Genomic DNA, 22162 nt, shown 5'->3' with positions numbered 1-22162 from the left:
ATATGATTCAGGATTGTAATCCTTGCTCGTCTTTTTATAACCCAATCTTCGTCGTCAAAAAGCCCTTAGACATCAAATACACTGTCTACATGGTAAAATTTTGTGTTAAGAATGTACGTATTATTACACTGAACTGCAAAGTTTTCGTACCCTTGATGAGTATTCAGACGACTACTAGGCACAACTGTTGTCCCTCCTCCTAGATATCAAGTTTAATTTAGCACAATAGTTCCAGCGAACTGGCCCCTGAGCACATGAAGAAATGATACGCTAATAAACATCCACTGTAAAAGCTGTTTACAGGTATTCCGGTACAAAACGTTGCTTAATTATGCTCTATTACCAGAGATCACACCTATAAACATCATTGAGACCTAAATAAGCGTAAATTTTTCATTTCCTGCAGTTTCTAAGAAAAACAACCCCAAAAAACTGTGCAGTATATTTTTCAAAACCTTTGTGCAACGACTCCTTGAGTTTATCTCCACCCATATAGCAACTATAGCCTTAAATTCAAAATGGCTTCCGTATTTAAAAAGTGCCCTATCCAACGAAACTGTAAGCTTGTAATGGGTCTTCTGGTGAACTGTAGAGTTTCAAGATACCATTCTGCTAGCAAAGATCCAGTAAATCATGTCAATGCATTCAATCGGGTCTCTGCACAAGAAGCAAAACAAGAAATCAGATTACCATAAACTTACTTGGTAGTCTAGAAGAGATCGGATTGGAACTAAGTGGTATCAGCTTGCTAATTTTTTCTGTACCTTTGTGTCAAAATTGAGATAGTAATATAATATGCTCATGAGTAGTAGTAACCTATAATTCATATTTGATTCTTGCGTTATAAGAAAGAAAAGTTAGGAAGAAGAAATCTATTTCTTTTTCCTATTGAAACATGTCCATTCGTTCCTACTACTAAGTTTATTTTTATTTTATATCTTCCCAGAGTTCATTCTCCAGGGACACATTTGTTTCAATCATTCTTGATGAACTATAAAGAATCAAAGCCTTCGTATGAATTATAGGACTTTCCAAAGGAAGTGTATCAAATTTACTTCAGAAGCTTAATATTAATTCATATTGTTAATGCAGATGGTCTTTACTCAAGAAGCATCTGCTGTCATACTTTTGACACAATTATTTAACAAAAGGAGTGACTAACTAGCCTGAATAGTTTATCTATACAGACTTTTGGCCTTACTATTTATCTGCAGAAGTAATTTCAAAACTGCTTCAGATTCCAATTGTTTCTTGCAGAAACCAAATATGTCTAGTTTATGATTTTTGGAGTTGATAAAAAACTTCACATCTTAATTGAGAAATTCCTGCATCTGCTGAGCAGTAAATATACACATATCTTCCTTTCAGGATCAGGAGTTTATATAATCAGTCAGAACATTAAGTCCTAAGCATTACATGGTCCTTTATTTTCATGAAGTGTGGTGTACTTACTTGAAGTGCGCTTCATGTCACGGCATAATTGGCTTCCACAGCGACATTGAAATGCCTTAACTGGGTGATTGTGATCATCAAAATCAATTCCATAATCCTATGAAAGAATTGTTATGTAAGAGAAGTGTTAGATGACATGTGAATCATGTGATAGCATATAGTTGACCTTTTGAACAGTAAAATAACCTGCAGAGAGACCTACTAATATGACAGCCCATAGACTCTTACTATTTAGTAGATTCTGGACAAGCAAAATTTTATGTGGACAGATAACTAGGCAAGATTTTTAGAGTGAGCAACCATTTTGAGGTCTCATTGACTTCATCAGAATGACATGAATGTGGAACTTCATACAGCAAATGAATCACTACTTTCAGCAACAAAAAGAAAAAGTGATTTACTCAAGAATTAAGTAGTCTCAAGTATTTGTAAGTCAAGAAGTCCTACATCGAAGAAATGAAGTTACATTCTTGAGTTTTCCTGTCTGACCGAAAAGACAGGTCCGAATAGAGAGTGATAAGGATTATTACTCAAGATACAGGACATAGTATCAAAGTAAATCACCTGGGACAAAGCTCATCTTATATTCTTATTAATTCATCAGCACTTCTATATGAATGAAACAATAAAAAATATATAATGACTTGCAATATAGACATATTATAGTTAATATGTGATTTATCAATAATTCTTCGATGTAATCAGTAATGCCAGAGATTGGAACTGCCAAGAGAAGAAATGTACAGACAAACTGTTCTAGGATAACCTTTATGCACCCGCATGTGGGATTGCGTGCATTTGCAGTACCTTGATTGCAAAAAAATATAACTAACTTGCGCAAAGCCTGGGAAGGATTTAATTGAGCTTCTGTATTATTTCGGCTAAAACTTCTTGTTATAAATTAAATAAGATTTCAACAAGTACAGATGAATATCAATTTCCCTACTTCACCAAATTCTATTATCTAATTAGTAATTACAGATTCATGCTTATTTTGTATGTATTTAGGAATATAGCAACCTGTAAGCATGAAACGCACATAACAGAAGCAGGAGAAAGAAAGGAGATAACTGTTTAATTTAAGATCATATAACCTAAAATTGTATAGACCTGTAAGTGGTCAAGTACAAATACACCTGACAAGTTGCAGTTTTCCTAGTAAAAGCAAACAGCTCAAACTTGACTGAATTAGAATTCTCCATTTACAATGAATGAAATTCTAATAACTCAATGAAGTGATAATTCTCCAATCTGATCAGATAGGAAATGCTGGATCATTATTATAAGCATCACACTTTACAAGCATATGCTTCTTACCCATGTTAGCTCCTCAAAAGCTTCTATCTTCCTGGATGTGAAAAAAGCAAGCTGCAAAACATGTTCAAACAAAACGAGTCCAGAGAGCATAAAATTTAGTTGTTCTTATAAGAATCTACGACATCGGTGTGATAAAGTTGGTTTGCATACATGATAGTAATGGTGGTCAGGTGTCTCCACTTCCACTGGAATCTCGATCAAGTTTGCATCAGAACATCTACAAGTACAAACATGACAAAAGCTCACACATTACTAAGAAGAAAAGTAAATAGTTACACTTTTGGCATAAGAATCACAAAGTGTTAAAATCCAATGAAACAACATGATAAGATAAAGATCTATTATGCAGGACATGAGACTAAAAGGTTAAAGGATATAGTTTGATAGTAAGTCTTTCCACTGTTACTGTCGTGATTTAAGTTACAAAAACACTCTCCAGAAATAGGGATAAGATTGCATACGTCTTCTGCTCACCCATTGGAGGAATGATGGTGATAATAAAGTTTCTTCACATTTCACCTACTTCCAGAAATGGTTGATCATTCATGTAAAATACATGGAATAAACAAAATTTAAAGAAGAAAGTAGCTCTTCACAATGAAAGTAGATGTACATACTGTTCATAGTGAAAGTTTACATAAAGATTTTAAGAGTTTTGAAGCTCAAAGTATAGCAAAATGAATATGCACAAGGCACTAGTCTCAACTATTTGGGTTGGCCATATAGATCATTTTCTTAAGTTCTTTCTTACTATTTTCTTCACCTGGAGTAAATGTGTTCAAACAATTGGAAATATGCTTTGTGCCATAGAACCCAGCTTTTCTTTAACAATTATTGAAACACTTGTTGGCTACATACTTTAAAATTCTTAACCATCTCTTTTATATCCAAGCTCCACTGCAGCAAAAAAAACAGGAAGATTTTCATCTATGACCCTCGACCAACATAGTTCAATGAGTTACAGTGAAACCTGTTCTGAGGTTTTGGAGAATTGCAAGACATTCAAGTAAACTAAAAAAGATGATAATTAGTAATGAGGGATCTTGATTTAAGATCACAGTACCAAACAAGTCAATTTACCCACTCATATAATTGGTGTTAACACTAAACTCTAAAGAATATAACTCTCATGCAATGGTATGGTTGAAGCATCATTTTCTCTTTACAACAAAATACAGATTATAAAACACAATTATGGTGGTCAGCCTATCATATCAAAGACATAGGGCAATGAAGCTATAGGGGCCCAAATAAGTAAAATTTTAAAAGATAAAAACTACTTGTGACAACAATAATCTTGGATTTTATATTAATTACCACTTAAGATAGATATGCTTCCTAAATGTTAAGTTAGGACTAAAGAAAAAGAAAATGTTTCCTTTCACATTACCCACCTTGTTACAAGATAACTAGTATATTCTTCACTCAAAGTGTATGATGAATCAGTTCTTATCAAATTCTAGATAATGTTATCAGATCTCAGAGTATAATCATATAATAACATTTGGTTACTATATGTAACGTTAGCTTAACCTAGCTGAACTTCTTTTTACCTTGAAAAGACTCCACTATATTAACTACGTATTTTACATGATATGCTGAAGAATTCACTAATTTACATGCTCCTAAGCAGCATTCTGCAGGCTTTACAGGTGAACATGCTAGCTTGTGCAAGTAACTTTGAGGAAGAAGAAAAAACAAATTCCAATATAATATGTTAGTATTAGAAGCTATGTCAGCATAAGCATTTCGAAAGCAAAATATACTTATATGCTTGCAACCCTTTTATAATGAGCTGTAAACATAAAGAACTTCATGTTTTTTGCAAGTTTAGTGAGAGAATATTTAATATCACATGAATCTCTTTGAGGCATTCAAATACTTCCATCCTTTGTGTACTCCATCAGGAACGATATAAAGTTATCAACTATAGCTTTCATAATGTGAAGACATATGTGCATGCAACATGTTTTATGGTGCCAACATAAAATCCAGTTATTATCAAGTTTAAAAAATAAGATGAGGAAAAATGTAAAGGTAGTATCTCCATCAGCAGGTAAGCAAAAGGACCTCATAAGAAACTAAATGTTTAAAGGAATCATGATCTAGATCCAAATAAATGAAACTCCATTTGAAAGATGTATTCTTGCAAATCAACTACCTATGATTGATAAACCTCGCCACATTTCCATAAAATGTAGCATCCAAACAAAGGGCATCCTCATCCTTGAGAACACCTTCAGTACCCCAATCAGCATCAAGCAGCACTGGATAAGTATGTTTGGCATTACCCGTAGTTTGAATTGTTCGATCATATAACTCCATATTTGTTAGTATCTCACCAACATATTCGCATACAAATGCACCCTTAGGCAATTTATCAAGTGATCTAAGTCCCCATCCCTTCCCTTCAGGAGTTAAAAACACCTGAAATTTTTGATGAAAAAAAGTAGCATCTGAACTTCAACCACCAACACAATAGAAGCATTTATATTTTGTAGAAGTAGAAAAACATTAATGCTTATTCTTGATTTTCAAATTGCTAGAAACTTGCCTGTAAATTTTGTGTTATACCTCTCTGCACTATGCGGTTTCCACACTGCATACTACAGCCACACTTACTCCAGCACTCCTTGATAAATTTCCTAACGACATGTCCCTTACATGGCTCAGGCCTTACCTCATTCTTTGCTCTTTCAAGTGGACAGTCTTTACAGTAAAAGTAATGATGCTTTGATGGAGTACGAAGCATCAAAATACATGCATCAAGAAAATCATTTTTAACAAGACCGCGTGTAGTGTAGGCAAACTCGCCTCCAGTTTCTCTTGCACAGGGACAAGGAATTGGCGATGCCAAACAATTACCAAAACAATCTGAACAACAGTCTTCATCTCCAATTCGCGCAAGAGAAATACTAATATAGGCTTGCTGATAAGGAACATTACGTGGTATGTAGTTGAATGAAGGTGGGTATTTCTCACTGCTGACTTCATTCACTATTGAGACTCTAATTCTTTCTTCACCCTTGGTTATGTCATTGAGATCATGGACTGGTCTCATGTCTCGAAGCAAAGGCTGTGGCAGTGGAACCATCATCAGACTGCGTGAATTGTTGTCCACATCTGCCTCTTTTTTCTTTTCTCTTAAAGTTATATTGGTGCCACAAACTTCTCCATCTGAGCATAGATCATTTGAACCCTTGGGATCTATTAAATATGATGCAGAAATATTAGGTGAATCATTTGAAAAACATGCAGGTGTGCTACCAAACACCTGTCGTACCCCAGATCTTTTCAGGGACTCCAATGCAGGAACTATTTGTTTAACATTTTCCCGTCTAGTTTCTTCAGATTTAGAAGTTAAATCCAGAAAACACTGGCACATCTCGTTCAGGAGATTCACAAGAGAAAACTTGGGTTCAAGGATCTTGTAGGACTTCAGACATCTGTCCTCTAGTTCTTTACAGATTGCCTCCATGCTTGGCATAGAGAAATCTGACTGATGAAGTCTGGTACATGAGAATTGAAGTTTCACGGCTCCTGAAGCTGAGGCAGCTATCTCGACATTTGTAGGAGAGTCGTCCTGAAAGTTTACAAGATCAGATGTATTTGTATTGTTCCGTTGAGAATTTGAAGCACTTTCTTTTCCTTTTCCTTCATCAGCATGCCGTCGTTCCTTTACTTCAGAACCATTATTTTGCCAAGTAGAATGATTTCCAGTAGAAGAACCTTGGAATCTTGGTTTCTCTTGGTGATCTAGAATTACGTCAAGTAATTCCATTATAAAAAAATAACAGTTAATAGAAACAGCTTATAGTACACTTGAAATACTGCAAAATATCAAAATCTAATAGGAACCAAGACATCCAAAGACCACTTGTAAATTTATATATATATATAATTTTTCTGAAATGAACGGATATAAGTTCTTATACCAAGCTTGACAAACAAGAAACTAAATTGTTATTTCCAAGTTTTGATAATTCTTCCATCTAACATAAAATGAATGGTGCATTACAAAAATGACACCTCATAAAAGAGCACAAAATTCTATATCAAGCTAGTTAAATTCATCATCAGGACACAACCATGTCATAATAAAACATATAGTATGTTGGTAGCCAATTAGCTATCTGCGGAAGATTTGGACAGAAGAAGCATGTAAAGAGTTGGAATATCAAGCAAAATTGAGTGTTCTCAGACACAAAACCTTTTGTCCTTAACAGGTACATACCCCGATCAAAAGCCAGAAATAACTGCAAAAAGTATTAGGTGAGAATGATATTCACCTACTCAAAAAGTACAGCAAGAAAAGGATTACCTCTATGAATAGTAAGATCTAACTGAGGTGGGCAAATCACTGCCAGAGGAACCTCAAATATTGGGGATTCATTATTCTGCATCTCAGATATTGGCATATGAGAATCACCAGTTCCATGTTCCTTTTCAATCTTAGTTTCTCCAAATAATACCAACATCTCATGCTCTGAATGATTACTTCTTATGTAGGTCACAGGTCTCTCCATAGTCAGGTTAGTACCATGAGCAATGACCAAAGCTCTTGTTTCTGTTGGACTCCCTTGGGGTGATAATAGCTCTCGAGTTTCAGACTTAACAGTAGGATGAGGCGACAGAGTCTTAACCATCATCCTACCAGGAGGGATTTGAGATGGTGAGGTCTCAATCCTCTTGCTCCTGTGATCCATCTGAGATGTTGGCTCTTCTACTTTTGGCCTCTTACCATCATGCATCGCAGAGTTATTTGTAGGAGGCATAGGAGACAACATCTCCGACCTTGTCCTTAGCCTCTTCTTATAATTCTCAGTCTCATAACTTCCAAGTTCGTTCTTCTCATCGCAGACATCCTGTTTCATTTGGTGAACAGCACACAGAAAGTGAGCACAAAAAGATATTAGCAAGAACACAACCATCAAATTAAAGCACATGTGACTTCATACATCATGATTTTTTTTTTCCATCCTGAAAATGACCCAACAAGGAAAAACTAAGGATTAACTAAAACTACTAAAAACAAATAGTCGAAAAGGAAACCAAAGATATAAATAAGCAAGACGAAAACATCAAAACTAGAGAATAAATGATACCATACATCATGATTTTTCTTCTTCATTGGCTCGTTATTCTGAAGGCCATCCAGCAACTGGAAATGAAGCATTAACTAACAAACCATTTCAAATAGACGAATAATGAAACACAAATGAAAATTCAAAATGCACCTTAGATTCCTGCAAGTCAAGTACCGCATCCGCTAAAACCCTAAAGTTTTCAGCTTCTATGTACTCCCAATTGTCCTCATACACAGTAAGGAGATTCTTTAACACCGGCTTTACCGTGCGCGTTGGAATCCCAATAGCCTTCATTGCTCTCATAGCCGCCGCTATCTTCTCCTTTGGAGGCGCCATTTGCAGAGTAATCCACCAAAGCAATATTGCAACCCTTTGTAAACCTTTCTCAAATCTAAGCTCCAAAAGAGGATTCAAATGGGAACGAAAATGATAAGAAAATAAATGTAACGTAAATTGTATCATTGTGATGAAATACTCATGGGGATAAGATAAGAGGTAAATACTTCAATGCACGAGAATAAATTGTAAGTGCGGAAATGATCTATAACGTCATTACCACTCCATGAGGCGAACTCGGAAACTAGGGTTAGGGTTTTTGGATTGCAGCTCACGAGCTTTCTCTCCGTCCGAAAGCGGAAACCCAAGGAGGGAACTCTGAAGATGAGAAGACGAGAGAAAACGGTATTGTTCTGCCGCTCCGCGGGATACGATATACACGTGCTTTGATATAGATTTGTTCTTTCAAACGAACCAACGAGATCCGGGAACTACGAGACTAAAATGTTCCGACGGAACAGATAAAATGATTATGGAACGTAAAGACGCGAGCATAGAAATTATCGTGCCGATAGAATCTAATCCGTTAATTAAAAGAGTCAGCTGAAATCAACGGATGGATTTCAGTATTCTATATAAATTTTCTACGAGAATGCTAGCGAGTATGGGGCCACCACGATCACATCGCACGAAGCTCAGGGGGTTTTACGTACTATGCAGTTAATGCTGCTCCCGGATGTGCGCAGAAAGGAGTAGCTGTGCAGCCTCGCACAGCAAATATGATGCAATCGTGCCGTAAGCTTGACACGTCGAAGTAACGCCTTCTTTGCTTTGGGGTGCTCGCTCAACTGCTTACCGAAATTGCATTGGAAATTGATGAGATTTTATATCAAGTAAAAGATTAACCTTTTAGTGGGTGGATGGAGTACTAATACATAAATAATATTAAATTATTATTTTTCTTCTGTAATTTTTTTATAATAAAATATGGATTTTTTATAATGCAGTCTATACTGACGTATTTCACTTTTTCTCTTTTATGCAAGTATACTTTTTATTATTTCTTGATTATGGATAGATGTAAGACTTAATTTATATCGATGAAACTTATATTTAGCATTTTAATTACTTTTAAATGTAATACATTTTGTTCTCTCATGCATCATGACTTGATAACTGTCATTCCCTATAATCGATTTATGTGGTTAATAAAAGTCTCCACCTAAGAATATCCAACTACATGGCTAACATAACCACTGGTTTACTTTTCATATTAATATGTTTAGTTGTACATTGAATCAATTTTACTGACAGTGGTTCTTTGAACGACCAACAAGTTGTCATGCTACGTAGAATGATCAGATGGCATCCTTTTCACATATATTTCTATACAACATTGAGCCAAAAAAAAAGAATACAAGGGAAAAGAATAATATACATATATCTGTGAAATAGTTTAAACCTGTCAATGGTTTGAAGAACACAAGAAAATGGTTAAAGGCTGCACACTCTTTTTTCACATCTTTGGATACAGATCTGATTTCTGAGAATGGATTATAGCAACTCCTACCGAGAAACATTGCAGAGCTGAAAGAGTTGAATGAAAGTAGATCAAATATAGGCCTTTACTCTCATTGACCAGTCTGAATTCAGGATCGCCATTCTTTGAACCCTGAGGATGGCAACAATATTTTTCATGTCAGTAAGCTTGTCTGCACTCACAGAGAACTATATATTGGTCGAAATATTCTTATCCAAATTTCACTGCTGAGGACTAAATAACAAACACTATGTTTCTGTATTGTGATATATTTATATTTCCTAAAATCATTTGATAGCTGGAAGAAGTCCATCGAATTCATAGGTGATAACTCGTTGAGACAGTGCAAACTTCATATGTAAGTAAGCTTAAGAACTTAATTTCATGACATCAGAATGTGACGCATCGTAATCGACACTCTTTTCACTATAAATATGCGACATATTAAGCAAGAGGAGCAAATGCAATGATATTCCTAAGAACTATTCCAGCTATCTTTAATATGTTACCCTCTTTGCAGTACAACATTTAATTTATGCCTTCTGGCAGATTCGAGCGCTGCACCGGAATTCAGAAGTAAAATGTGCTACTATGGCCTTCTGAGCGATAAAGGAGATAAGCTCAATATGGATTAGATTTTCTCAAGTCATACCAATATGCCAAGGTACAATCCATTATACCCTATATGATCTAAAAGGCTGTGCTCTGAAAAGGACAGAGATATACAACTGAGCAGTTCTAGCCTTCTAGGGCAACAAGTTGAATACTTTTGTGTTACGTAGTTTGGATGTTGATTCTCCTAGGAGAGTATCAATCTAGTATTTTACTGACATTGAAATTTTGAGCTGCAGGAGAAGCCCTTGAACCCGAAGTTATATTTATTTGGTTCATGCAAGTCGGACTCAAACCCTGTCAATCCCTCACCATCTATGGACGAGGATGACTAAGAGAACCCTTTCATTAATTCTCCAGTGTAACCAGTAGAAGGCACCATGATAGCTATAACCTGTAGAACAAGATTTGAGAAAAGCTTTGCTAGATCCAGTCCTAGCTTCTATGCAACCTTACATCGCAGTCTACCTACAGGCTCTTTTGGCACATTGCTAATATGTATCCCAGTTAGATGCCTTAAAACTTTCAAATTAACCTGATGATGTCTTAGAATTGGAACCTCTCAGATAGAGGAAACAAAAAAGAATATCACCTTCAAAAACATCCAAGTAAAGGTTTTAGACCAAAAACTCGATGGCATATATGTTAAAAGAATAACAAGTAATTCATGTTACATATTTGGGGTACTGCAAAACTCATGGAAATCTGCTTCCAGAAAAAACATATAACTAATTATATGCAGCAAAAGCCTATTAGATCTTCCAGAGAAAAAAGGTGTTTCTTTTTGTTGCTATCATTAGATATCTCTAAAGCATTAGAAATGAAAGGTAAACTGATATTAAAACATAAAGAAAAACATTTTGAACTAAATTTGGAGTCAATAGTGATACATCATTTGAATACTAGAAGCTGATATTTGATGTAATTGCAGTGAGCAAATATTAGTATTAGATTCCCAACAATTATATCTCAAATCTGCACTACTGACCATACTACAGTGAATATTTATCTGCCTCCAATCATAGTGGGTTTTCATGTTGTGAATTTCAAACAGAATCTTTAATGCCTAGAATTTTGGCTACCCAAAGATATCTTCTTGACAAGCATTAGCATTATGTCATACATAATCAATGCTGGAAACATTTCAAGTCATTCTATCATTTTTAATAGTATGTTAACCAAAATAGAGATAATAAATAATTAAAGATAAAGGTCAGATGCTAATAAAGATATACAGAAATTATAAACTTTTATGCAAAATCATTGGCGCACCTCCATGAATAGATCAACAGAGTTTGAGTCCTCTAATTGCATGTGAGGAAAACATTCCGAGGAGATAGAACTGTTCCTTAGCACAGTTATAGGACAACCAATATCCCACCCACCACAGTCGCACAGTCCATGCGATCTCCATCTATTAGTAAGACTTGATGGACCACCAGTTTTGCTTATTGGGCCACCATGAATACCTCTTGGGACTATAATATTCATAACCCTGGCAGATTTATTCTGCATACATCTTTCTTCACAACCTTCAGTAGAAGATGAGGGATCTAGAGAAACATCAAGATGAGTGACTTCATATTTCTTGAGAAACTTGAGGCCCCAACCACCAAAACCTGACCCTTTAATGTTGTTATCTTGATAATTTTGTACAACAATTGCCACAGACTCAAAATTGGGTGGATAATCATCATCAACAAAATCTGCACCACCTAATTCATCAATATTGCTCAATTCACCTATAACTTCATGCACATTCTCAAGTTGAGAGCATGATTCAACTTTGTAGCTGTCCTTTTGTCTAGATGAATGACTTGGCCTTAGAACTTCTGCAACTTTCTGGGCCAGCCCCTTATGTTTCATGTGACAGGGGGGGCTTTTCATTTCTTCTGAGTCTTTGTCAGAAGCAGACATGACGAACTCAGTTTCTATGAAATCCAATCCATCTGGATTCAAAACTAAAGAACTTGATACCTTCATCCTGCCAACAAATTTTGGGGAACTGCTGACCTGGTTTCCAAAATCCTTTCTTCCATATGTCTTTGCATGAAACAAATAGATGTATTCTGGGCCCTCACCAACTGAAGACTTGATCTTTAGAGGATTTGCCATGTAGAATGCACTTTGATCATTCTCTAAAGAAAATTCAAAAGAAGGAAACCCATTTTTCCAGATACAACGGAGAATACCAGTGGAAACAAAATGATGTGTCGATGACGTGGACTGATATGAACACCTTGAGGCTGTACTCGAGCAAGCTGCAAACATCTTTCTGGAGCTGCCAAACTCCGATATTCGTTCCCCAAGAGGTATCACTCTAGCTTTGGGTATGCATGATACTGTATTGCAGATATCGAAAGGAGACATTACCATCTCAGCATATACTAGTCTGCTGCTAAGTGATCTTGATTTTACTTGTCTCATACTACAATCTAGAGGTCCTGACAGGAATAGCGTCGACCTTTTAGGTGGCATCCTCACTTCAACAGCTGCCTCTGTAGAGTCAAATATCCATCTTCCTGAAGGACCTGTGACTACATTTCCTGTTCTAGCTGCAGGGGAAGACTCAAAAGCAAAGTCACCCGGATTATCTATGCTTTGTTTCTTTCTATGGTGTCTCAAGTTTTTAATAATAAAGTCCAAGGACATTATATTTGTTGGGATCTTAAGTAAGGATGATGTCCTGCAGAAGATACGTAGAGAATCGTAGCTAACTTCTGCCGGAACAATAGAATATGGTAAAGAATCCTTACTGGGACTGCTGTAATTTTCTGTGCATTTTCGACTATATAGGTTTTGTTTTGCATCCAATATTATGGGTAGCTTGGTATGGATCTCCTTGCTATCTGATTTAAGTTCTGTTAAACCTTGATAATTGGCTTCTTCTGATCTTGAATTCCTCTCCGGACTATCTTTTCCAACTTGGCATACTTCTTGCAGATCCATGTATATAGGTTCCATTACTTTTCAAGAAAGAAACTCCAGTCGTGAATGGAATGATGAAATTTCGCTACTCTGCATGATAACACCGTAAAGTTATGCATCAACTAATCACATATCTAAAGAGATAATGTACAGACATGAAAAATATGAATAACATCCTCAGAAAGTTTTCCCTCTTCTCAGATGAAGAAAGAAACTAACAAATGCAGACACCAAGAACTCCTGTATCAGGTGCACATTTGCTTATAAGCTTGAATCATGTTTCACAAATTAAATGAGATGATCAAGAATAAGAACTTGTTTAATTGAAGAAAAAGACACATGAACAATCATATGTTTCTGTTTGTTAAGCTTCTTCTGGTAATATGGAATGTAATATTAGAAGGTTTACAATACTAAAAAGAATGTCATCTTAACAAGAAAGGCAACAGGGCCAGGGTCAGCAGGCTTAACACCGTAGCTCTGTTGCATTTTCAAGACAATATAATGAAATGGTGGACAGAAAATATGACCCTTTTCTCAAACAACTACTTAGAGAGATTGTAGTTCCATGATTTCTCCCCATGCACAATTGTAATGCCAGTTTGTAATAGCCGAAAAGACCTTCTCTTCATAAATTAATAACAGACAGTTAGATGCAGATATGAACCTCATTTTCTTCTTGCTGATTTAGTATACCCCAGATTTGAGCTGCCCCTTGTCATGGTACAGTATGTGGAACTTTATGAAATAAAGCACATAAAGGAAATAGCTGTGTTCCTAACAATTGCAATTCAGTGATAATTTCATAAAGAAAGATGTAATGGCACCACCAAATGATATAAATTGACAGAGTATCAATCAAGATAAAAGGTTTAATCCGCACTCTTTTTTCCAATCATATGTGGGTCAGTGGGTATGCCAAACTCATCAATGAGACAAATTAGGAAAGATAATAAAAATGATCAATTCATGTAACTTGGTCTTATGTGAATCTGCAGCTACATGGAAATGGAGAACGGAAAAAAAAACTAAAAAGATAGATCAATTCCGTAGTTCCAGTTTTGCAAGATTCTTCCAAAGAATAGCAGCCAGACTGCAAATGGGAAAGTATGAACAGATGATAAAGTATAAACTATTCTTGATCCTTATGAGTATTTATAATAAGCATCCCGCTAAGTATACACACTCTTTACAAAATACTAAAGAAGCAGGATGATAGTAAACTAAAGAGAAGGACAGCAACAGACATCAGAGTCCTCACCAAGTCACCATGGATAGCACCTGGTCCAAGGCTCTCCAGCGACTAACTCTGCAGCTATTACCCAGAGAGTGGCGAAATGCCTCGAGGAAGAGAACAAAATAAATTTCTTCTGGAGAGAATTAGGATGAACAAGAAAATGACATGTAGGAATGTAACTAAATGGAAAAAAAGTTCTCCTCAAATCAAACTACGGATAGAGGAGAATTTGGAGAATGGAAACAAAGAACCAACTTTGGACTAAAAAGCAAATGGGTTACCTTTCAAAATACAAAGAAAGGCTGTATGAACAAAGGCAATAAAAAGAAAAGTAAAAGCAAAGGGGAACCTTTCCCTTTCCCTTTCCCTCTCTAGTTAACGCTTGCCGCATCAACTCCATCCATAGATATCATCACATATAACTGTAACCCATAAAAACTCACCATTACTGCTACCACTAACAACAGTTGCAATATAAAGGAGAAAGAAACTTCCCAAGAGCTTCACAGGAAGCTCAAATAAAGAAAACCCAAAGGAGAAAACGTCGTTTTAGCGTGGAAGCGCCAGCTTTCCCCGACCCATGTGATCAAAGGAGTAAAGAAAGCATACCCAAGTCCCAAAATCCGATTTTTTTTTAAATGCCATTCAAACGAGTATTAAACAGTAATCTGGCATCTTGGTCCCTTCTTCTCTTTGTTATGCTCCAATTCGTCGCCGTCTCATGAGGCAAGAGCGTAATGGAGGCAAAGTGGAGCAGAGAGGGACTAGTGGGAAGAACACGAAGACATCTGATCCCGATTCAGAAGATGGAGTTGACGCGAACGTGTGTCCTTTAGTGTTCCTCCTCATTGCCCTCCACTTCGTCTCCGCACTACCCACCACCAACGGCCATTTCTTCCTTCTTCTTTCCTACTATTTGGTTTTTTTGCATTCCGCTACCTACAATTTAGCCTTTTTACTGAAAGCTTCTCCGTCGTATATTATCCGTCTATGAACTACAATGCCGCCTCCTTTTTTTCCAAATGAAACCTCTTTCTAATTAGGGAAAAATCCAAACCACTCTGAGTAGATCTGACATATCTCAGAAGACTCAAAGTTTGACCGTATATTTTCAGGGTTTTTTTTAAAATTTAATTGTATTTATTTTTTTTATTAATGCGCACTGTACATATAAATTATGTGCATGCAGACTATAAAAAGACGAATCTTACCGATTTTTTTTTAAAAAATTATAATTAAATTTATAAAAGCCCCTGTATTTATATAATCTTCTCATCAAATTAAATTAGAATATTAGATTGGATCGGATAAATATCAACTGCAAGATACTTTTATTTGGTTGAATTTAAGAAGGTTCTGGTATCATGCATATGGCTGGGTGCGTTAGCTTATCTCTGCGACACGTGGGTTTGTTTGGTAGGAGAACAAAATTTAATGCTTGAGGCCGTCTACAGCTTAATCTGTGGGTAAAAAGAAAAAGATAATTAATAGGCAAATTATTTTTATCGGGATAATTAAATCTTTTCATGTACCAATTAACAACTGTTAGAGTTGCAAGTTCGTGGCCTCATGGGAGTTACCTGTTAGGTTTAAAATACATGTAGGTAAATTATAATTTACACATATAAAGATTATAGAAATATTCTGTTCTGATATTAAAGTTGGATAACTAGTTTATCCAAGTTTAAATTTGTAATTAATCGAGCAACAATATGTATTATACTCCACCAACAAGCCTATTAGAATTAAGCAAGTTCATCAGTACATCCCACAATATTTGGAGAGAAAAGAATATGAGAATTTTTTAACCAAATTTAAAATTTTTAAAAAAAACACTGAATAATTTTTCTTAGTTTTCTATTAAATTACTAGAATAATTAGGAAGCCTTTTTATCCTTCCCGTTGTAATTTCCTTTTCATCTTTTCAGTTCTATTTGTAATCTGGTAACTTCTTCTTAATATATATATATCTCAATGAGATCTTTCCCATTTCTCCATAAAAATAAAAATAAAAAGTCAAAGAATAAAAAAGTAGACTATTATATTAGATAATCAATCGATTTAAAAACTTGAAAAGTTATTTAGTAAGATACCAATAATTTTTATCTTCTCCAATGTTCCCCAAGCCCACAAGAAGTTGCTAGTTTTCTCCCTTACCAACTCATTGGGTGCCCATCTCTTAGCTCGCATATAATAACTTTGCTGTACAACCCTCTACAAAAGATGGCTTTTAAACGTTGTGCTTTGATTCTTTTACTGCATTATTGTCAAAGTTGTCAACTTTTTTAAGGTGGTCAAAGTGGTCAATGAACCAGAGGACATGGCAGTGCTCTGAAGGTTTCACAAATTAGCAGACATCCTCATCGTTGAAAACTTGAAGGCAATAATTATCACTCTACTTTACGACGCTTAACAAGTGTCTGTCCAAGGATTACGATTGCTTGTGGTGAAATCAAAGTCGATGCACAACTTTTGACATTAGTTCTTAAGTAGCTCGTGGGATCATGATTAATCACTGTATTGCCAGAATTTTGTATAAATAATGCAGTATTCATCAAATAATTAACATGTATATAATCAAAGATGCTCCTATTGTGTTTAGATTGATAAAAGGTTAATATTATATGAGTTTACTCGGCATTGTCTAACTGAAACATCATTGAATCTTTACTAACATACAATAATATAAGAACAAGTGGATGGTTGGCTAGCTATCCAAACGGGCTAGCATCTTATGTAACTTATAATTAACCTATATATATATATATATATATATATATATAAGGTTAATGTATTAACCTCAAAATAGGGCACAAAACTACTCTAGGTATCTCTCTATACAATAATTCATTTAAACTTGACGGTGTGGTTCGAGCCTGTACCGACAAAAAAGATTGAGTTTTTCTAAATTAGCTAATAAATTAGCAATGTGGTTAACTTCTCTAAAACAGTGGAAGAAGAATGTAATGTTTAAATCATACAAGAGACTAAAGATATTCAAAATAAGAAGCACGATCTCCAAAAGAAACGAGATTTCGATTGGAGAATGTTGATGAGAGTTTTGCAATTCAATTTGAGGAGCAGTCTTGACAGTCCATGGGCTTTAGCTCGCATCAGTGCAGCTGGAGACATAAAAGTCTCGACATGCAAGTGGTCGTTAGCCAAGCTCGGTAGAGCACCCGAGAGAATATGTTCAACCTGATGATTCCTAACAATGAAACCCAATTTGACCTCCTAATTGTTGGCAGAGGAGGTTGCATCAGTGTTAAGCTTGAGGTGCCCCATAGGTGGAACCATCCATATAACTCTTATCCTATCATTCTCGGTGAATCTACTTGGCTTCCTTATTAGCTAAAAGTTCTCCAGGGCAGGAGCTAAGATGTGATGGATCAGTTGGCTAGTTATGCACTTCTTATGTTGGAAGACTTCTTTCCTTGCTTTCTAAATTTGTCACATCTCGATAGTAATTAGGCACCACGCCATCTTTGTCATATCTTGCCCTAGGTGTTTTCCTTTGCATAACTAATTACCACAGTATCATAAGTCCTTTAAACAAAAGGAGACCAAAGTGTCTTTCTATACCGACTCACAGACTCTTGGCCCTAATGCACTCTACTAACAAGTGTTGCTGAATTTCTTCATGAATGGAGCACAAAGGACAAAGATTATTACAGGGGCAAGAAAAGCTTTTGGAGCCTATCATTAGTTGGAAGGCGATTCCACACAACTTTCTAGTGGAAATTTTTTAATTTTAGGATAATCAAAAGCTTCTATAGGATTTGTTGTTCTTCCCTAGTAGTATTGAGCTTTAATCTAGTATCAGCATGAAGCTGGTGATGGAGGCAGTCGTAGCCTTACCCGGAGTACTAGGAGGTACATATCCAACTATTAGACTCCTAAACATAGGGTAAAGACATGGAGCAAATCAAATTATCCAGAATCATGCCAAAACATATCCTCACTCTTCTAGTGAACTAAGACAGGTGATTAATAAGCCGATCAACCCTTTTACTTGTTAGCTTCTATCCATATTAATAGAAGTAGATCAGAAACTCATGAGGACATGGTTTAAACAAGAGTCCTCTAAGATACTAGTAGAATGGCCACTACTAATTGATTTAGTAAGATCCATCCTAGTAGTAGATGGAGTGTCCAAGAAAAGTTTAAAAAAAAAAATGAAAGACCCATGGGCCTTGGCCTTTAACCCATGCCATGGTTTGGAAATCCTGTACTTATGAGTTATTAGAGTAATCTACAACTTGTTAGCTCCACTGAGGAGATCAATGGCACAAGGCCCACCAATCCCTAAGATGCTGAATACTTAAGCCCCCATTTAGGAGTGGCTGACTATAACTATCTTACCTAATAAGAAGAATGCTTTTACTATGTTGCCCCTTACCCCAAAGATAAGAGCGGGCCATTCTGTCAACCTTTTTATCAATGATATATAACAACACAGAAGTGCAGCTCATGACATAGATAGGAACGGTTAATATAGTGGCCTTTATGAGGGTAGCTCGCCTAGCTTGATTAAGTGTGGCAAACTTCCACCTGTCAAGTTTATTTCTCACCCTAAGCAATATATTATCAAAATACTTAATTCTAGTCATAGAATGATTGATCTGAATGCCAAGTAGATGAAAAGGTAAGCATCATGTCTCATGTTCAAGATTCAAGCCAAAGCTTGACCTAGAAAAAAAACTGGCCCAAATAGGACGGTAAAAGGCCTATTTACTCCGGTTAACTATTTGATTTATTAGTGTAAAATAATTATTGATTAAATCATTTAGCACATCGCAGTTAAAAGTATTAGTTTTGGTAACTGATAGCATGATATCACCAGAAAACATAACGTGATAAAATTTTAAATCATTCCATACTATGAATTCAACAAATTAATAAGAACTTACGCACAACAATAAATAAATAGAGATAAAAGGTCACCACGACGCAACCCATAGTCCCTCTTATTCTAAGGAGAAGCCGACCTATTAACTAAAAATACAAAAATAGGCGATTCAACATACGCCGTAATAAGTTTAATCCAACATTCATTATATCTTATAATTCTCATAATCTCAAACTAGTTTGTCAGCTAAATTTATCATAGACTTTTTCTATATCAATTTTAATAAGCATATACCTGCTCGTTGTTCCTGTTTACCCTTTTGAATAGAGTAGAGTGTATATACTCTCTTGAATGAAAATAGTATTATCCATAATAGACAGGCCCTCCATAAAAGCAGACTGCTCACGACTGACACTAAGGAGCAAGGAGCAAGGAGCAAGGAGCAAGGCTTTCATGCAATTAACACATATGCTTAGGGTATATGAAAAATGGAAGAAAAAAAGTCTTTATCCCAATTCTTAAATTAGAGAATTCACAGGGGTCAGCATGAAAAATTCCAGTTCTACAAAATTTACTCTAATATTATAATCTTCCTTGGGAGATGTTTGCAAACTTGCAATATGATTACTGTTCCATGGAGACCCATCTGCAACGGCAAGTAGATGAAGAAAAGAATCGCTTCTCCTCCCAATTCCTCGTCACCAGCATCCTAGGGTTAGGGTTAGGGCTAGGGTTTGGATTTTCCTTCCGCTCGCCATCCCAATCCCTGAAACCCATCTCGACCGCCGTTAAGGTAGCCGACGGCGCCATCAAGGGCGCTAAAGCTCTGCAAAACCTACACTCCCCTTCCCCTCTTTCCCTCCTCCTCGCCTCCAAGGTACTCCTCAAGTGCTACAAGGCGACGAAACGCCTAAACCCAAATTGGACGGGGCCCAGTACCGGATTCAATTTCCTCTCGTCGAAGAGGTTTAAGGCTTGCTTGGGCGCCGCCAATTTGGCCAGATACGCCACCTCACCGCTTTCCGCTGATGGGTCTTTCGGATTTGGGGTTCTCAATTGTGGATACAAACTTTCGAAGAATTCCGCGAAAGTTCTCGAAGGATTCATTGGTTTGCAGCTCGATTCGGCGGTGAGGAATGGTGTTGATGCGCTGGGTTTGGTCGTCAAGGCAGCGGGCGTTGCAAGGGAGGTTGGGCAATGGATTGCGAGAAGGGGCAGGAACGATTGCCGGTTTGCGAGGACTGTTGGGTTGAGGTATGAGGTCTGTTTGCGATATAAAAGAAGTAATTTTGGTACTGATAGTGGATGTGTAAGGGGATTTAGAGTAGAATTTCCTGTGTTGGAAAAAGCTAGGATAAGTGGAATGTCACAGTTGTGTACTACTGAATTGCTTTGCTTGGCTATTCCTATACATTAGGCAACAGTGATGAATTTAGTGTAGTTATTGTAATATCACATTGTAATTTTCTAACTGTATAGTGCATGTCTTGTTGTTGTTTTTAAAATTGACTGTTAAAAATCGTTGGTGGCTGATCGGAAGTATATAATGAGGAAACTAAACCATTTGATGCTAGTTCATATGGTATTATTGTGTATTGACTTGTTATTCTCATATTGAGTTAAACATTTCAATTGAATTCAGTAGAATAAGTGATTCTGATTGGTAAATCGAAAGCCTGTTAGATTTTATAGTGGAACATTTTCTAAAAAAATATATAACGTTTGCATGTGGCTGAACGTGTGTGGAAGTATACAAAGATGATCTCAAATGATATGTTTCTTGTGCATTGCTCTACTTTCATCCTTCCAACTTTTTCTCTACTTGAGAGTTGTAAATTTCTCTACTTTCAGATACCAGCCTGATGCACTGAGAGTCCCTTAAGAGATTGAGACAACTTGGTGTTCTAGACAGTCAAGTGTAGAACACAGAGAAAGCTACATAGTATAGGCTTTTGTAACTTTTTGATTATTGATTCAGAGCTTTTGCTTCTCTTTATTGCACCCCCTCATATGTGATATATATGCTGAGTTAAATGGACCATAACAGGTAGGGGTCAGGGGAAGATCCAAACCACTTAGCTAATGCATAGATAAAATTAGATACTCTAATGACTAATCTATTACAGAATGACTAGATGATTCAGGTCTGACATTTTGTTAAACAATCCACAAACTGTAGAATAGCTTGATTATTTTTATAATCAGCTACTCTGGTAAACAATCTAAGGCGGGCACTTGGTTGCAAAATATGGGACTTGTAGGTACTAGTATGCTTTCTGTATTTATTTGGGAAAGAGTGGACGGAAAGTTAGGTTAGTTTACTTCCCAGCTGCATCCACTCTCCTTTCTGACTTATGAAGCGTAATTCTTCCTCTATTTTCTCTCTTATCCCCTTTATACCCATTTCAGGGTCATGCGAGAAGACCATGCAAAATGAGCTAGAGGGAGGAATTGATTGGTTTTATTCTTCTTTTAATAAAGTTTTTGATTTTAATATTGGGGTTGTTTTAAAAGCTCTTATGCTTCATCTTTGCCTAGGAAGACAATTCCTGACTGTAGAGTTGTTGCATTTCGGCTTCATTAGAGCACTTTATATATCAAGAGGAAGTTTTGTAGGGTGTTGCTTGTGTGTTATGTGAGCCTAATTTAACCAATGAGGCAGGTATTTGTACGTGCCTCTTTGTCTTATTGGTTATGGAGTGGTAATCTCTTTCTTAATTGTGTTTTCACCTTTAATAGCAAACTGACTTTTGAAGGATTTATATTAAGTTGGCAGCTGAGCTTAATAAAATTGGTTAGTTCATTCATTAAGTCATCTCAGCTAATGAGTGTCATTGTTGCTAAATCAACACTTGAAAAGAAAT

General features: G+C 36.2%; 2 protein-coding genes across 4 annotated transcripts; both read right to left on the bottom strand.

Annotated features, from left to right (window-relative positions):
* Positions 1-263: 263 nt before the first annotated feature.
* Positions 264-8501, bottom strand: LOC140784346 (probable inactive histone-lysine N-methyltransferase SUVR2). 3 transcript variants are annotated; one of them, XM_073131697.1, is made up of 10 exons: positions 8413-8501; positions 8007-8247; positions 7880-7930; positions 7091-7634; positions 5324-6525; positions 4931-5196; positions 2920-2986; positions 2770-2820; positions 1453-1549; positions 264-657 (listed from the first exon to the last, which is right to left on the bottom strand). In XM_073131697.1, exons 2-10 carry the CDS (start codon positions 8190-8192, stop codon positions 632-634), a joined length of 2490 nt encoding a protein of 829 aa, XP_072987798.1. In that variant the 5' UTR covers positions 8193-8247; positions 8413-8501; the 3' UTR covers positions 264-631. The 3 variants fall into 3 exon arrangements, with proteins under 3 accessions (XP_072987798.1, XP_072987799.1, XP_072987800.1); XM_073131698.1 differs by having other exon boundaries at positions 8360-8473; XM_073131699.1 differs by lacking the exon at positions 7880-7930.
* Positions 8502-9547: 1046 nt separating this feature from the next.
* LOC140785254 (uncharacterized) lies at positions 9548-15371 on the bottom strand. The gene is made up of 4 exons (XM_073133054.1): positions 15059-15371; positions 14474-14871; positions 11557-13302; positions 9548-9804 (listed from the first exon to the last, which is right to left on the bottom strand). Exons 3-4 carry the CDS (start codon positions 13246-13248, stop codon positions 9649-9651), a joined length of 1848 nt encoding a protein of 615 aa, XP_072989155.1. The 5' UTR covers positions 13249-13302; positions 14474-14871; positions 15059-15371; the 3' UTR covers positions 9548-9648.
* Positions 15372-22162: the final 6791 nt, after the last annotated feature.

The sequence above is a fragment of the Typha latifolia genome, chromosome 3 (assembly GCF_019914945.1).
Source record: "Typha latifolia isolate L0001 chromosome 3, TyphaL0001v2, whole genome shotgun sequence".
Classification (NCBI taxonomy): Eukaryota; Viridiplantae; Streptophyta; class Magnoliopsida; order Poales; family Typhaceae; genus Typha; species Typha latifolia.
The sequence above is the reverse complement of the archived record's forward strand: the minus strand, read 5'-3'. Positions and strand labels throughout refer to the sequence as shown.

Bases quoted from the DNA above. Each gene is read 5' to 3' on its own strand.
- LOC140785254 (XM_073133054.1), bottom strand. From the start codon at position 13,248: ATGGAACCTATATACATGGATCTGCAAGAAGTATGCCAAGTTGGAAAA. The intron at 9,805-11,556 runs GTGCGCCAATGA...TGCCATCCTCAG, and splicing joins CTGTTGATCTATTCATGGAG to GGTTCAAAGAATGGCGATCC.
- LOC140784346 (XM_073131697.1), bottom strand. From the start codon at position 8,192: ATGGCGCCTCCAAAGGAGAAGATAGCGGCGGCTATGAGAGCAATGAAG. The intron at 7,635-7,879 runs GTATGGTATCAT...CAAATGAAACAG, and splicing joins TGAAGAAGAAAAATCATGAT to GATGTCTGCGATGAGAAGAA. The intron at 1,550-2,769 runs GTAAGAAGCATA...ATTCTTTCATAG, and splicing joins CTTTTGAGGAGCTAACATGG to GATTATGGAATTGATTTTGA.